Raw genomic sequence first — 14,724 nt, forward strand, 5'->3', positions numbered from 1 at the left:
GGGTTGTGAAAAACAACAACTGATTGTCACGATATTTAGCTAGCCAATCTACAAATGACAGATAAATATAACATTATACAGAGTACACTATCCATGTCAGGTCCAAAGAAGGATTTTCGCAGTATTGTGCAGCTTTTTTTGATAGACAGGAATATTTTATCTTGTCTGCAACCCCATCGTGAATTGGTAAGTTAGCGAACGTTAGCTAGGTTAACTAAATAGCTAACTAGCTACTATAGCTGATTGATGTTTTGACACGTAGCTTAGCCAACTAGCACTTGCTGCACCACATAGCAAGCTATTTACCGATAGCTAGCTAACGTTATTGCAATGGTTTAGCTAGCTAAACATGTCCTCCTTTTCCAAGCTATATTTCCGTCAGCTACGTTAACGTTAGCTAACGTTAGTGTATCAAGCTAGCGAGTTAGCCAACGTTAACTTTGACTATCCGTATTATTGAACAACAATGTTTACTGAGTGATTCACCATAATATGCAGTATGATGTCGAAGCTTTACCTATCAGCTTGCTTTTCCTACTAGTTGTAGGCAGAGGTGGCTGTAACTAGCTAGGTTGCTAGCTAACGTGAATACATAGTCAGCTACGTTGTAGCTAGCTAACGTTAGCTTGTGAATTCTGATATTATCTTGCATCGTTGACTAGCTGGTAGCTAACGTTACGTCTTCCTATGCCTGCAAAGCTAGCATACTACGCCTGTGCTAAGAGGTCAGGACCTTTGTTATGGCATGTATCCACAGGGTCACCTGTTCAAACCCCACTGTGACTGACCCACCTCACATAATAGTATGGTAGTAGGCTAGCTAGACGAGTAGGTCTGTATGTACTTTGTTCATAACTAGTGCTCTTTTTGCCCACTGATCAAGTCTGCTGAGTGACTTGACCAGGTGGTGTTGGCATCTTTGCGTGCCGTCTCATTCCAAGTCCCAGGGGAACCTTAATACAGGTAGATTATTTTCTCTGCACCATCACAGATGCTCCGTCCATCAGTGTGTCATGTGTACTGTTAGATAAGCTGTTAAGTACACTTACTTTCCCTCTCTCACCTCCCCCTCCTTCTTCCTGTCTTCAGTAGAGGATGAACGGCCTGTCCATTAGAGAGCTCTGCTGCCTGTTCTGCTGCCCTCCTTGCCCCAGCCGCATCGCAGCCAAGCTGGCCTTCCTCCCTCCAGAGCCCACCTACTCCATGCTTCCTGACCCAGAGGCTACAGCTGTGGCAGCAGCCGGGACCACGCCTGGGGGTGCTCCCCCCTCTCTGGGGGCACCGGGCCTGCGCTCCCGGCTGGGTGGTGGTGCGGGAGACAGAGGTGGTGGTGGAGGGGGAGGAGGTGGAGGTGGAGGTGGAGAGGGCAGGTGGAAGCTCCATCTGACAGAGAGGGCAGAGTTCCAGTACACCCAGAGAGAGCTGGACATGACAGACGTGTTCCTGACCAGGTCCAGCCGGGGGAACAGGGTGGGCTGCATGTACATCCGATGTGCTCCCAACGCCAGGTGAGAGAAGAACTAGATTAGTATAGAGATGATGGATCCGGACATTTCTCTTGCTCTTTTGCACAACAAGGGAGTTTGTGCAGGTTTTTCTATTTATTGAGATGCATAAATTATAGTGTTCTATTTTAGTGTTCTATTTTATTCTATGGTTCTAAACATCACCCTTTCCTCCCAACCTATTCTCTTCTTTCTTTTCTGGTAACTGTTCTACCTCTCCCAGGTTCACAGTGCTATTCTCCCATGGTAATGCAGTAGACCTGGGTCAGATGAGTAGCTTCTACATTGGCCTGGGAACGCGTATCAACTGCAACATCTTCTCCTACGACTACTCTGGCTACGGTGTCAGCACTGGCAAACCCTCAGAGAAGAACCTCTACGCTGACATAGACGCTGCCTGGCACGCCCTGCGCTCACGGTAAACAGCTGTTACACACACACACACTTTTGTATTGCTATCCTTGTGGGGACCAAAGAATTGATTCCCATCCAAAATCCTATTTTCCCCAACCCTAAATCTAACCTTAACCCTTAACCTAAACATAACCCTAAAACTATACCTAACACTAACTCCTAACCCTAATTGTAACCCTAACCCTAAACCTAACCCCTAACCCTAAAATAGCATTTCCCTTGTGGGACCGGCAAAATGTCCCCACTTGTCCGAATTTTCCTTGTTTTACTATCCTTGTGAGGACTTATGGTACCCACGCGGATAGGATAGGGTAGTGCTGGGCTGAAAACTGTACACACCGTTGCCCTTCAGGAGTGAACAACAAGCACGCCTATTCAGGAGTGAATAACAAGTAGGCCTATTCAGGAATGAATAACAAGTAGGCCTATTCAGGAGTGAACAACAAGTAGGCCTATTCAGGAGTGAATAACAAGTAGGCCTATTCAGGAGTGAACAACAAGTAGGCCTATTCAGGAGTGAATAACAAGTAGGCCTATTCAGGAGTGAATAACAAGTAGGCCTATTCAGGAGTGAATAACAAGTAGGCCTATTCAGGAGTGAATAACAAGCAGGCCTATTCAGGAGTGAATGACAAGCAGGCCTATTCAGGAGTGAATAACAAGTAGGCCTATTCAGGAGTGAATAACAAGTAGGCCTATTCAGGAGTGAATAACAAGTAGGCCTATTCAGGAGTGAATAACAAGCAGGCCTGTTCAGGAGTGAACAACAAGTAGGCCTGTTCAGGAGTGAACAACAAGCAGGCCTGTTCAGGAGTGAATAACAAGCAGGCCTATTCAGGAGTGAACAACAAGCACGCCTATTCAGGAGTGAATAACAAGTAGGCCTATTCTGGTCCTCTCTGGGTGTGTATTTGTTTACTCAGTTATCTGTGTGTGTGTGTCCCAGGTATGGCATCAGCCCAGAGAACATCATCCTGTACGGACAGAGTATTGGCACGGTACCGACGGTGGACCTGGCATCCAGGTTTGAGTGTGCTGCTGTGGTGCTCCACTCCCCTCTCACCTCTGGCATGAGGGTTGCTTTCCCCGACACCAAGAAGACCTACTGCTTCGACGCCTTCCCCAAGTGAGTCACACACACAAAGCACATTAGAATGCTAAATTTAGATCCACAACAACAGAAATTGTCACAAAGGCCTACATCCTTTGGCTATAAAGAAATATTGTGACTCCTCAGCTAAAAGCACGTTAGAAAACAATCGTAAACATATGACATGACATCAACGACAGGTTATGAAGCATAACTCAAAGCTGCTTATAGACTCCTTAAAAACGGACTATACATGACTTTAAAACTTGAGTATAGACTGCTTGCAAACTGCTTGTAACCTGTGTATTGCAGCATAGAGAAGGTGTCTAAGATCCCGTCCCCGGTGCTGATCATCCACGGGACAGAGGACGAGGTGATAGACTTCTCCCACGGCCTGGCTCTGTTTGAGCGCTGTCCCAAGGCCGTGGAGCCCCTGTGGGTGGAGGGGGCGGGGCACAACGACATAGAGCTGTACACCCAGTACCTGGAGAGACTACGACGCTTCATCAACCAAGACCTGGCCGCAGCACACACCTGAGAGAGGAGGAGGTGAGGGGGTGTGTGTGTGTGTGTGTAAGGAGCTGTACAACAACATCAAACTACAGCCTTAAGTCAGTAGAAAAGGAGCATCCACTATGCTGTGTGTGTGTGGCTGTGTGTGTGGTTGAGGTTGTGTGCGTTGACTCATGGAAATGTGAGATGTTGATATGGACACCTGTCAGACACCTGGAAACGTGTTCCTAGAGACTTCCTGAGGCAGAGTGTTTGTACAATACGAATGGTCTTTTCTGTGTACAAAAATGTATGTACTACTCACAGAGTTGAAGATGCTCTCTGTATGGACCTGAGCTGATATCACTCCTCCCTGTGTCTGCAGTGGACAGCTGTCTGTCTGCTTTTATCTCTGTCTTTCTCCCCGTCTCTCTAATAATCAACATCTCTCTTTGGATTTCGTTCAACTATGTAGTCCTGTCCTAACTAAGGACTAGGGGAAGAATAGAACTGGCCTTTGAGAGTCATTGACACATGACTATAAGAAAGTCTGCTCTCCTGTGAGTGTGTGTCTTTGGCTGTAGAAGGCAGCCATTTGAACTTCTTCTGAGCTGAAGGTTGTGATAACTGAGTGAGGGTGGGGAATGAACGATGTACTGCAGTATTACTCTGACTAGTTGTTTGACTGTTGCCCGTTCATATTATCTAATGTGTCTGAAGCCTGAGATGAACATGGATAGTCTGATCCCAGATCTGTTTGTGGTCTGTTTGTGATCTGTTTGTGGTCACAAACAGATCTGGAATCAGGCCCATAAAAAATTAGCTAGTTTGTTTTCTTCTGTAAGGAGACCTCTGTGTCTCTTGATAGATTCCTAATGTGAAGGAAGTATTGTGGGAAAAAGGTTTGAGAGGCCTTTGGAAAATAATGTATTTTCATTTATATACAGTCTTCTCTGTAGCTCTTGAGAAGACGGTTCAGTTGACTGTTCTGAGGATAGAGAGAGTACGACTGATGGTGGATGGTGTCCATGAGGTCATCTCAACTGGCATTTTCTGTTACATTTGATCGCACAAATACACTATATATACAAAAGTATGTGGACACCCCTTGAAATTAGTGGATGCAGCTATTTCAGCCACACCCGTTGCTGACAGGTGTATAAAATCGAGCACACAGCCATGCAATCTCCATAGGAAAACATTGGCAGTAGAATGGCCTTATTGAAGAAGTCAGTGACTTTCAACGTGGCACCGTCATTGAATGCCACCTTTCCAACAAGTCAGTTCGTAGAATTTCTGCCCTGCTAGAGCTGCCCCGGTCAACTGTAAGTGCTGTTATTGTGAAGTGGCAACTTCTAGGAGGAACAACGGCTCAGCCGCGAAGTGGTAGGCCACACAAGCTCACAGAATGGGGCCGCCGAGTGCTGAAGCGCGTAGCACGTAAAAATCGTCTGTCCTCGTTTGCAACACTCACTACCAAGTTCCAAACTGCCTCTGGAAGCAATGTCTGCACAATAACTGTTCGTGGGAAGCTTCATGAAATGGGTTTCCGTGGCCGAGCAGCCACACACAAGCCTAAGATCAACATTCGAAATGCCAAGCGTCGTCTGGAGTGGTGTACAGCTCGCTGCCATTGGACTCTGGAGCAGTGGAAACACATTCTCTGGCCTGCACAGAGCCCTGACCTCAACCCCATCGAACACCTTTGGGATGAATTGGAGCACCGACTGCGTGCCAGGCCTAATCGCCCAACATCAGTGCCCAACCTCACTAATGCTCTTGTAACTGAATGGAAGCAAGTCCCCGCAGTAATGTTCCAACATCTAGTGGAAAGCCTTCCCAGAAGAGTGGAGGCTGTTATAGCAACAAAGTGGGGACCAACTCCATATTAATGCCCATGATTTTGGAATGAGATGTTTGACAAGCAGGTGTCCACATACTTTTGGTCATGTAGTGTAGGAAATGGTTGTTCAGTTTGCTGCTATTCATCTGTATCACTCACATAGGAAGACTATTCCTGATGACTATTCCTAATTAATATACCACATGACTATTCATCATGACTATTTCTCATGACTATTCCTGATGGGAAAGAAATGGCATTATAGCGTCTTATAAATATAACACTTTAACTGACTTTCTGAGATCTGAAAAGAATACACAGTCCTTAATTCACACGTATCCTCAATCTTTACTCATGCATTTATCTCTCAAAGTAATAAAAACATGTATAGTGTATAGCAGAGCCACAGAGTTCGTCAAACTCCGTTAGAAATGTTTAATTTTAATTTTGTTCCATGTTGGTTCTAAGTCAATAACATGGAGCCAACATGGATGCCAGTTTCTTGAACATATGATACAATGTCTATGGTGTATAGGAGCTCTTCTATGGTGGCAGTATTGATCCAAGCCATAAATGAGCCTCTCACTGTTAGTGTGGTGCAGGTTCCACCACATCAGTACACACACACACACACACACACACACACACACACACACAAGCATGATAAGCAGGTCTTAAGTTCAGCACTATTGTACAAAGCATCCAAAGTGTAGTTGAAAATATAATATTTACGTTTGTGTCTCCTTTGCATTATTGACTAACTGCCCCTGCCCCCAGAAAGGCCAGAAGCAAGGACTCAAGGAACGACTTAGTCATAGAATACTGAAGTTACTGTCTCTATTGAGGGGACACTGTATGCTGATGATAAAAACAATACATTACACTGCATGGGTGAAAGTGACACTTTGTAGGTGGCTGTTTTTCTATTATAATTTTGAACAGGTATCTTCCATTTTCACCGTATGCTGTGTGTCACCAGACCTAAGGTGGTGGATGTCCCTCAGGCTCCCGTGCCAAGGTTCTAGACTCTCCAGGGTTCTAGGCTCTCCAGGGTTCTAGGCTCTCCAGGGTTCTAGGCTCTCCTAAGACAGAATGAGACTAGAACTCACTGTCAGTTGTCATTACTGTACCCTAATGGGTTCTTGCGACGAAGGTCTCTGAATATAATTAGGAATAATTAACACGGTGGTTCATTGAGACTGAATAGAGAATAGTCTCACTTGACCCTATGATGACCCTGTGATAATGAAGTGAGGTATCGATACTTTGACAACTTTATGCATGTACATTATTTGTGTTTTGCTGGGCAAGTGTTGGGGTGGGGAATATAACTTAGTGTGTGTGATGCCAGAGGGAAAATTTAAACTCAAGGTATCGTAAAATATAGAGCTTTTTAAACGGGGGGTATCGATTTAGTTTTGTTTTTATTACTGAAACTAAACTAATGTATTGTTTAGACTTTTGCGCTAGAGAGTTTGGACGGGGTTAGAACATGAGGGTGTGGTTTATATATGGTTATTGTAGTTACCTATTCTGTTTGTATTATGATTTGTATTATGAAAAAAAATTACTGACAATATGATGTAATGTCATTAATTCAGGGGACTGAATCTTGACCTTTTTATTGACAATGGAAAAAAAACAATAAACTATTATGTACAAAAATATGAACTTGCATTGTTGATTCTAGGTTGTAAAAACAAATTACTGAATTTATTGTGAATCCATTTAGTAATTACAGTGCATTGTGCATGAACTATCAAACATTTTTATGTACAGACATTCAAGAACTGTATTGAGAATATTTGTTTTTTTTGAATGGCTTAGAAGTAGCTTTTTTAAAATACACAATTGTATACATTGAAAGTATACTACACTGATTGATACAGTGCTAATCATGATGTACAATATTTCTGTTTCATTGCTCTCTTGGTTTTGAGGAGTGTGCCCCCTGCTGGCCTGTTAGTGCCACTGACAGTAGAAAGACGCCAGGGAGTCATTCTATTAAGTACTAAAAGTTATCTGAAATGAATTTACACTATGATATAATTTAATTTGCCAGCAAATTTGAGATTAAAGTAACTGCTGACTTGCATTATTCCTTTACAAAGAGAACAAAATATACATTACCAGTTGAGCTGAGACCAACAAATAGTGCAGTAAGACAATTGATTTTAGGAGTGGACTGACTGAAAAAACATCCTATGGAATATAGGCTACAACCCTACCCCCCCCCCCCCCCCCCCCCCAAAAAAAAAACCCGTTGCTTTGTGTGAAGTCAAGGTTTTCCACATTTCTGACAGGTGCTGAGTGTGTCTGAGGTTTTAGTGATCTGTCTCCTCAACAGATAAGGGGATCCACATAAATATATAATAACAATTGCCCAGCTCATGAGACATTTTCATTGAGACCCTTTATATACAGTAGTTTGTTGTACTGTGGCTTTGGTATTTAGTCCAGTGTAGGCAGGGGCGGACTGGGACAAGAATTCGGCCCTGGCATTTTATCCACATCAGCCCACATCACTGCGCACGCCACCAGCTCATGTCCAAGCATGAATGCATGATTCAAGATATTTTGATGTGCAACCTAATCCAGTGATTGTCATGAATTTTGGGTTGACAATTAGACTATAGTTGCTATTTTACTGTCAAAATAGGACTCCAGAATTTCCAGATTTGTATTTTTTTTGTTCAATAGAGATTAATTACATGTTTTATGTGCACTAACTCAAATCATAGGCTAATTAATTTGTGGTTCAACACCTGAGGAAGTGGAAACTCAAAACGCATTAACTAGATCGCTAACTGGCCTCCTGTAGCTCAGTTGGTAGAGCATGGCGCTTGCAATGCCAGGGTTGTGGGTTCGATTCCCACGGGGGGCCAGTATGATTTTTTTTTGCATTCACTAACTGTAAGTCGCTCTGGATAAGAGTGTCTGCTAAATGACTCAAATGTAAATGTAACTCTAAATATATTACCCACCACAGGAGGCTGGTGAGGGGAGGATGGCTCATAAAGATTGCTGGAATGGAGTGAATGGAATGGTATCAAGCACTATAACTATATGTTTTTGATGTGTTTGATACCATTCCATTAACTCCGTTCCAGCCATTACTATGAGCCGTCTTCCACAATTAAGGTGCCACTAGTCGCATGTGATACCCACTGCTAGTAGCCATGTATTCATCCAACCGTAAATGTAATGTCCTAAAAAATCTTTGCATTTGTAGTCTACTATCCATGAGACCTATAGGCCTATGCCCTCGCAATGGCCGGTGCGCATTTTGAGCACACTCCGCTCCATATCTCAAAGCCATATCAAATGTCTTCGTTGTTAAATAGTTGCTATTGAGAGTTGAGAAATAAAAATTATACCTACAGAAAGCTGAGACCCTCCTTTCTTCGACAGGGACAAGTGGACGAAGCTTCCAAAGCTGTGTTTTTCCCGCAATTGTATTTTGAAATGTTATATGATCAGAAATGTTTTTTCTCTCGAGCGCATGAGGAGAGAGGCTCGCTCATCACAGCAGCAGGCCCCAGCGAGGGCACAGGCACAGGGGCAGGGCAGACACTTTCATTACAGGAATCATGGGGATAATGCACTTTACTGTTTTGCAAAATCATGATTTTAGCCATCCCAAAAATAGGATGTTTTTCAGTGAGGTGACAATGTAGAATGTGCTCTTTCTACGTTTATAGGCACCCTTTCCGTTTTTTACGACCCATGATCTTGGCTGTCTAACGGATGACAGAGTCAGAGCAGGTGTCTTTGCTGATGCCACGTTTGACTTTCAGTGTGAGTTTGCGTGACCACAGCCTAGCAGAAAACCGGGCCGGCCGTTGCCCACTGTTCAGCCAAATGCTCATTATACACTGAGTGTACAAAACATTAAGAACACCTTCCTAATATTGAGTTCCCTTCTTTTCCCTCTGAACAGCCTCAATTCATTGGGGCATGGACTCTACAACGTGTCGAAAGCGTTCCACAGTGATGGTCCAGGTTGACGCCAATGCTTCCCACAGTTGTGTCAAGTTGGCTGGATGTCCTTTGGGGGGTGGACCATTCTTGATACACACGGGAAACTGTTGAGGGTGAAAAACCCAGCAGCGTTGCAGTTTTTGACACAAACCGGTCCGCCCTGACACCTACTACCATATCCCGTTCAAAGGAACACAAATATTTTGTCTTGCCCATTCACCCTCTGAATGGCACACATACACAATCCATGTTTCAAGGTTTAAAAATCCTTCTTTAACCTTTCTTCTCCCCTTCATCTACACTGATTTGAAGTGGATTTAACAAGTGACATCAATAAGGGATCACAGCTTTCACTTGGTCAGTCTGTCATGGAAAGAGCAGGTGTTCTTAATGTTCTGTCCACTCAGGGTAGATTAGTATAACAGAGAAATAGTAAAATAAGAGATATCAATCTATCTCTCTATTACCAGGCCCATGGGCCGCCGGCCATATCACCTTTTTCAATGTTTTATTTTTATTTATAAAAATAAACGTGTGTGTCACCCAACTAAACAAATGGTCCAGCCCATCTGGTATTTCCCAGAATATCCAATCGGCCCTGGCTGTAGGTCTCTTCAGGCTGTTTCCTGGTCCCTGGAATGAGGAGGGAGCAGTGAGAGGAGGAACCGAATCACTCTCCCACACATTATCACTCATAAGCACGCAGACTCATGCACAAGTGTGCGCACACACACTTTTAATTACATGGAAGTGACGACTCAAATACATATTTTACATTTTAGTCATTTAGCAGACGCTCTTATCCAGAGCGACTTACAGTTAGTGAATACATATATTTTTTTTATACTGACCCCCCATGGGAATCGAACCCACAACCCTGGCGTTGCAAACGCCATGCTCTATCAACTGAGCTACATCCCTGCCGGCCATTCCCTCCCCTACCCTGGACGACGCTGGGCCAATTGTGCGCCGCCCATGAGTCTCCCGGTCGCGGCCGGCTGCGACAGAGCCTGGATTCGAACCAGGATCTCTAGTGGCACAGTTAGCACTGCGATGCAGTGCCTTAGACCACTGCGCCACTCAGGAGACATATATATACCCACAATGGGTGTTCCCCTAGTTATGATTATGTAATAGTGGAGTAACTTGGAAAACAGGTGTCAGTCCTCTGGGGCTGTTTATCTCCTAACCTCCTGTGACCTCCTGAGATCTCCTAACCTCCTGTGACCTTGTGATCTCCTGTGACCACCTAACCTCCTGAGATTTTTTTACATTTTAGTCATTTAGCAGAGGCTCTTATCCAGAGCGACTTACAGTTAGTGAGTGCATACATTTTCCTAACCTCCTGTGACCTCCTAACCTCCTGTGATCTCTGCTGCTAATACAGTACACGGTTCCTCTGATGTCTGAGAATACTCTCTCTCTCTGTCTACACAACCGGTTTGATCTACCTTGAATGTTTTTTAAATAGTCAAAGTTTGTAGTTCCTTGAAATTCACATCAGAGCATAGACAGTGTCATCTGTGGAAAACTATGCCATAGTGTGTGTGTGCATGTACTCACTCTCTGAGGTGTATGGAGAACTCAGGCAGGGCTCCTAGAGAACTCAGCTGCTCCTCCAGAGCTACGATCCGCAAACCGATGTACCCCGACGACAGTAGTAGCAACACCACCCTACACACACAGACACACACACATACACAAAAGAGGTGGTGGTTTTAATGTGAAGACAATTTGATGGGTAAGATTCAGTACTTCCTGATAGCTTGTCATCAGCTTGTATTTTACTGTAACCTGCCTCACTCAGCACTCAGTATAACTCAGAACTTTTAAACTTTTAAATCCATACCTGTCATACCTGAGTGCACTCTCGTTGATGGCACCGATTACACAGTGCAGATCAATCATGAGGAACCAGGCACAAGTACTTAATGTCAATCAAGGACAGATAGCGGCAGGTAGCCTAGCGGTTAAGAGCATTGGGCCAGTAACCGAAAGGTCACTGTTTCGAATCCCGGGCTGGCAAGGTTTGAAAAATCTTCCGTTCTGCCCTTGAGCAAGGCAGTTAACCCCCAAACATCTGCTCCCCGGGTGCCGATGTCGATTAAGGCTCTCTGATTCAGAGGGGTTGGGTTAAATGCGGAAGAAACGTTTCGGTTGAATGTGCAACTGACTAGATATCCCCTTGCCTTTCCCTAATCATTTACAGGAAACCCAGAAAACCTCCCTGGGCAATCCATACCTGTCAGGCTACAAGTTAGTTGTTCAAACAGAAGTCTGGGCAAATATGCAGACATAATTGTCACAACTATAGGTTATTTCAATCAAATGTATTTATAAAGCCCTTTTTACATCAGCAGATGTCACAAAGTGCTATGACTATTTAACTGCTGTTATGACATTAGTTATGAGCTTCAGGGGTGTGTGTGCTCATAACACTAATGTCAAGGGAGAAGAAAAGGTCATGAAAACATATAATAGAAAAACTAGGGAAGGGTTTATTTCCTATTCTTTATCGTTTATATTGTTGAATAATGTTTCATCTGAGAGGCAATTTCTCCACAGTGCTATGGTTCTATGTGTGTTTTAAAATCTATGTGAATCTATAGCCTTTGTCAGTGTAATGTGCAATTCAATATGACTTGATTAATCCCCTGAGGGGCAATTAGAAGGTATTGTCAAAGCACAAACACACAATTCCATCTATCCTCCACAGTCCACAGGTAACTAATGAAAGAGCAAGCACAGGAGACCGTAGCAAGGAAAATCTATCTAGGCAAGAGGGAAGAACTCTTGAGAGGAACCAAAGTCTGGCTGAATGGGTAAAAGTTCACAATATATTACAACATGACCATCTGGAGAACACCCAGTGCTCAGAGAACCTCAGATCCATCCATCTACCCATCTCTTCAGCAATGATCCCAGCTATAAACAGCCAATCAGGTAGCAGGGTCCCTTCCTCAATGGCTCCTAGTTAATCCAGAAAGACAACATACCAGACAGAATGTTGGGAAGACACATACACTTCCTGGAAAAAGGCTTGTCTGTGATCCTGAATTACAGAATGATATGTGACTCTTTTATTTTGATTTTCTTGGCCCACCCCCCCTCTTCGGAGGACAAAAATAAACTTTGTTTTTACAGCTTTTCTTTTGTTGTTACATGTAAACTCTACACACATTTTACATACATGTTTTTTTTCTTCTACTACAGTAGTTAAATAGCAAGAGTAAAGTAATTTGATATACATTACATCTGGATAGATAGTACATTATACATCGTGTTTTCAGTCATAACTATTATTATAGATTATTATTGAACATAAGCTTTTAAACCCACCCCATAGCTACTCAGTCCATCCCATCTATCTCCGTAAACCGCCCTCTTATGATTTGCATGTGCCATATATTTTATTGCTGTGATGTTTCACATAAATTCTGAACCTGTCTAATCGCATAGTATCTACAGATTGTGAGTTAAAGATAAATATTTTTACTAGAAATATTATTATATTGTTGATTGATTGACTATGGCTTTCCAAATCTCCCAACAGTGCTATTTGTAGGGTTAATTTTAGATAGATGTTGTGATTTTTTTTAACCATTCCTGAACTTGTGACCAGAAACAAGCTACATATGGGCAATACCAAAGTACATACACTACATGACCAAAGGTATGTGGACACTTGCTCATCAAACATCTCATACCAAAATCATGGTCATTAATATGGAGTTGGTTCCCCCTTTGCTGCAATAACAGCCTCCTACTCTTCTGGTAAGGCTTTCCACTAGATGTTGGAACATTACTGCAGCGACTTGCTTCCATTCAGCCACAAGAGCATTAGTGAGATCGGGCACTGATGTTGGGCGATTAGGCCTGGCTTGCAGTCAGCGTTCCAATTCATCCCAAAGGTGTTCGATGGGGTTGAAGTCAGGCCTCTGTGCAGGCCAATCAAGTTCTTCCACACCGATCTCGACAAACCATTTCTGTTTGGACCTCATATTGTGCACGGGTGTATTGTCATGCAGAAACAGGAAAATGCCTTCCCCAAACTGTTGCCACAAAGTTGGAAACACAGAATCGTCCAGAATGTCATTGTATGCTGTAGCATTAGGATTTCCCTTCACTGGAACTAAGGGGCCTAGCCCAAACCATGAAAAACAGCCCCATACAATTATTCCTCCTCCACTAAACTTTACAGTTGGCAGTCTGCATTGGGGCAGGTAGCGTTCTCCTGGCATCCGCCAAACACAGATTTGTCCGTTGGACTGCCAGATGGTGAAGCGTGATTGATCATTCCAGAGAACGCGTTTCCAATCCTCCAGAGTGCATGGTGATCTTAGGCTTATGTGCGGATGTGCGGCTGCTCGGCCATGGAAACCCATTTCATGAAGCTCCCGACGAACAGTTATTGTGCTGACGTTGCTTCTAGAGGCAGTTTGGTACTCGGTAGTGAGTGTTGCAACCTAGGACAGACGATTTTTACGTGCTACGCGCTTCAGCACTCAAAAGTCCCATTTTGTGAGCTTGTGTGGCCTACCACTTCACGGCTGAGCCGTTGTTGCTCCTAGACGTTTCCACTTTACAATAACAGCACTTACAGTTAACCGGGGAAGCTCTAGCAGGGCTGAAATATGAATAACTGACATGTTGGAAAGGTGGTATCCTATGACGGTGCCACGTTGAAAGTCACTGAGCTCTTCAGTAAGGCCATTCTACTGCCAATGTTTGTCTATGGAGATTGCATGGCTATGTGCTCGATTTTATACACCTGTCAGCATCGAGTGTGGCTGAAATGGCCGAATCCACTAATTTGAAGGGGTGTCCACATACTTTTGTATATATAATTTTGTATATATAAGTGATCTAATGATTCTGTCTCTTCGTAGCAAAATCTGCAGAGCTGAGATGGTTGTATGCCCCATATATATATGCCATTCTGTTTGTGGCAAGAATTTAGTATAATAATTTAAATAAAAAAACTCTTAGTTTTGAATCAAGCGTTGTTTTGGTATCAATTCATAAACCATGTACCATGGAATCGGCACATTAAAAATATCTTCCCAACTATTTTGCAACGTGCATGGCGCCACTATCAACATTTTGATCCTCATATATATACTGTATATCTTTTTGTTGTTGTTGCCAAATTAGGTCTTTAATAAAGGACAGACAAACAAGTTCCCTACCTTCTCCCCCTTCCACTTGCCTCCTCCGTTTTTGCGGTAGTGCTGCAATCAGTTGGTTGTAATTTTGGATAGAGCAAACATTTCCATATATTTTTGTTAACTGCACGTGACAAAAATCCACCTTTCCTATTCATAATATCATTAACAAAGATAATTTCTTTTTTTTCTTCTTCGTTCATAAAGAATGTTTTTTTATCAATTTGTATATTT

General features: G+C 43.3%; 2 protein-coding genes across 7 annotated transcripts in view; one reads left to right on the top strand and one right to left on the bottom strand.

The window, feature by feature from the left end:
- Window positions 1-14,724, top strand: part of LOC311099090 (alpha/beta hydrolase domain-containing protein 17A-like) — a 17,750-nt gene continuing 3,026 nt past the window's right edge. Inside the window, exons 1-6 of one of the 6 annotated variants that reach the window (XM_084139717.1) lie at window positions 1-186; window positions 884-963; window positions 1,090-1,508; window positions 1,729-1,923; window positions 2,866-3,045; window positions 3,322-3,558. In XM_084139717.1, coding sequence (XP_083995843.1) covers window positions 1,096-1,508; window positions 1,729-1,923; window positions 2,866-3,045; window positions 3,322-3,547 — 1,014 coding nt within the window. In that variant the 5' untranslated portion in view covers window positions 1-186; window positions 884-963; window positions 1,090-1,095 and the 3' untranslated portion in view covers window positions 3,548-3,558. The other 5 variants (XM_084139714.1, XM_084139716.1, XM_084139715.1 and 2 more) reach the window with 5 other exon arrangements.
- Window positions 10,885-14,724, bottom strand: part of LOC311099091 (uncharacterized protein) — a gene marked incomplete at its 3' end in the record, with an annotated part of 25,739 nt that continues 21,899 nt past the window's right edge. The window contains exon 11 of the mRNA XM_084139720.1: window positions 10,885-10,999. Coding sequence (XP_083995846.1) covers window positions 10,885-10,999 — 115 coding nt within the window. The remainder of the gene's footprint in view (window positions 11,000-14,724) is intronic.

This window comes from Coregonus lavaretus (genome assembly GCF_964263955.1).
Source record: "Coregonus lavaretus genome assembly, chromosome: 23".
In the NCBI taxonomy this organism is placed as follows: Eukaryota; Metazoa; Chordata; class Actinopteri; order Salmoniformes; family Salmonidae; genus Coregonus; species Coregonus lavaretus.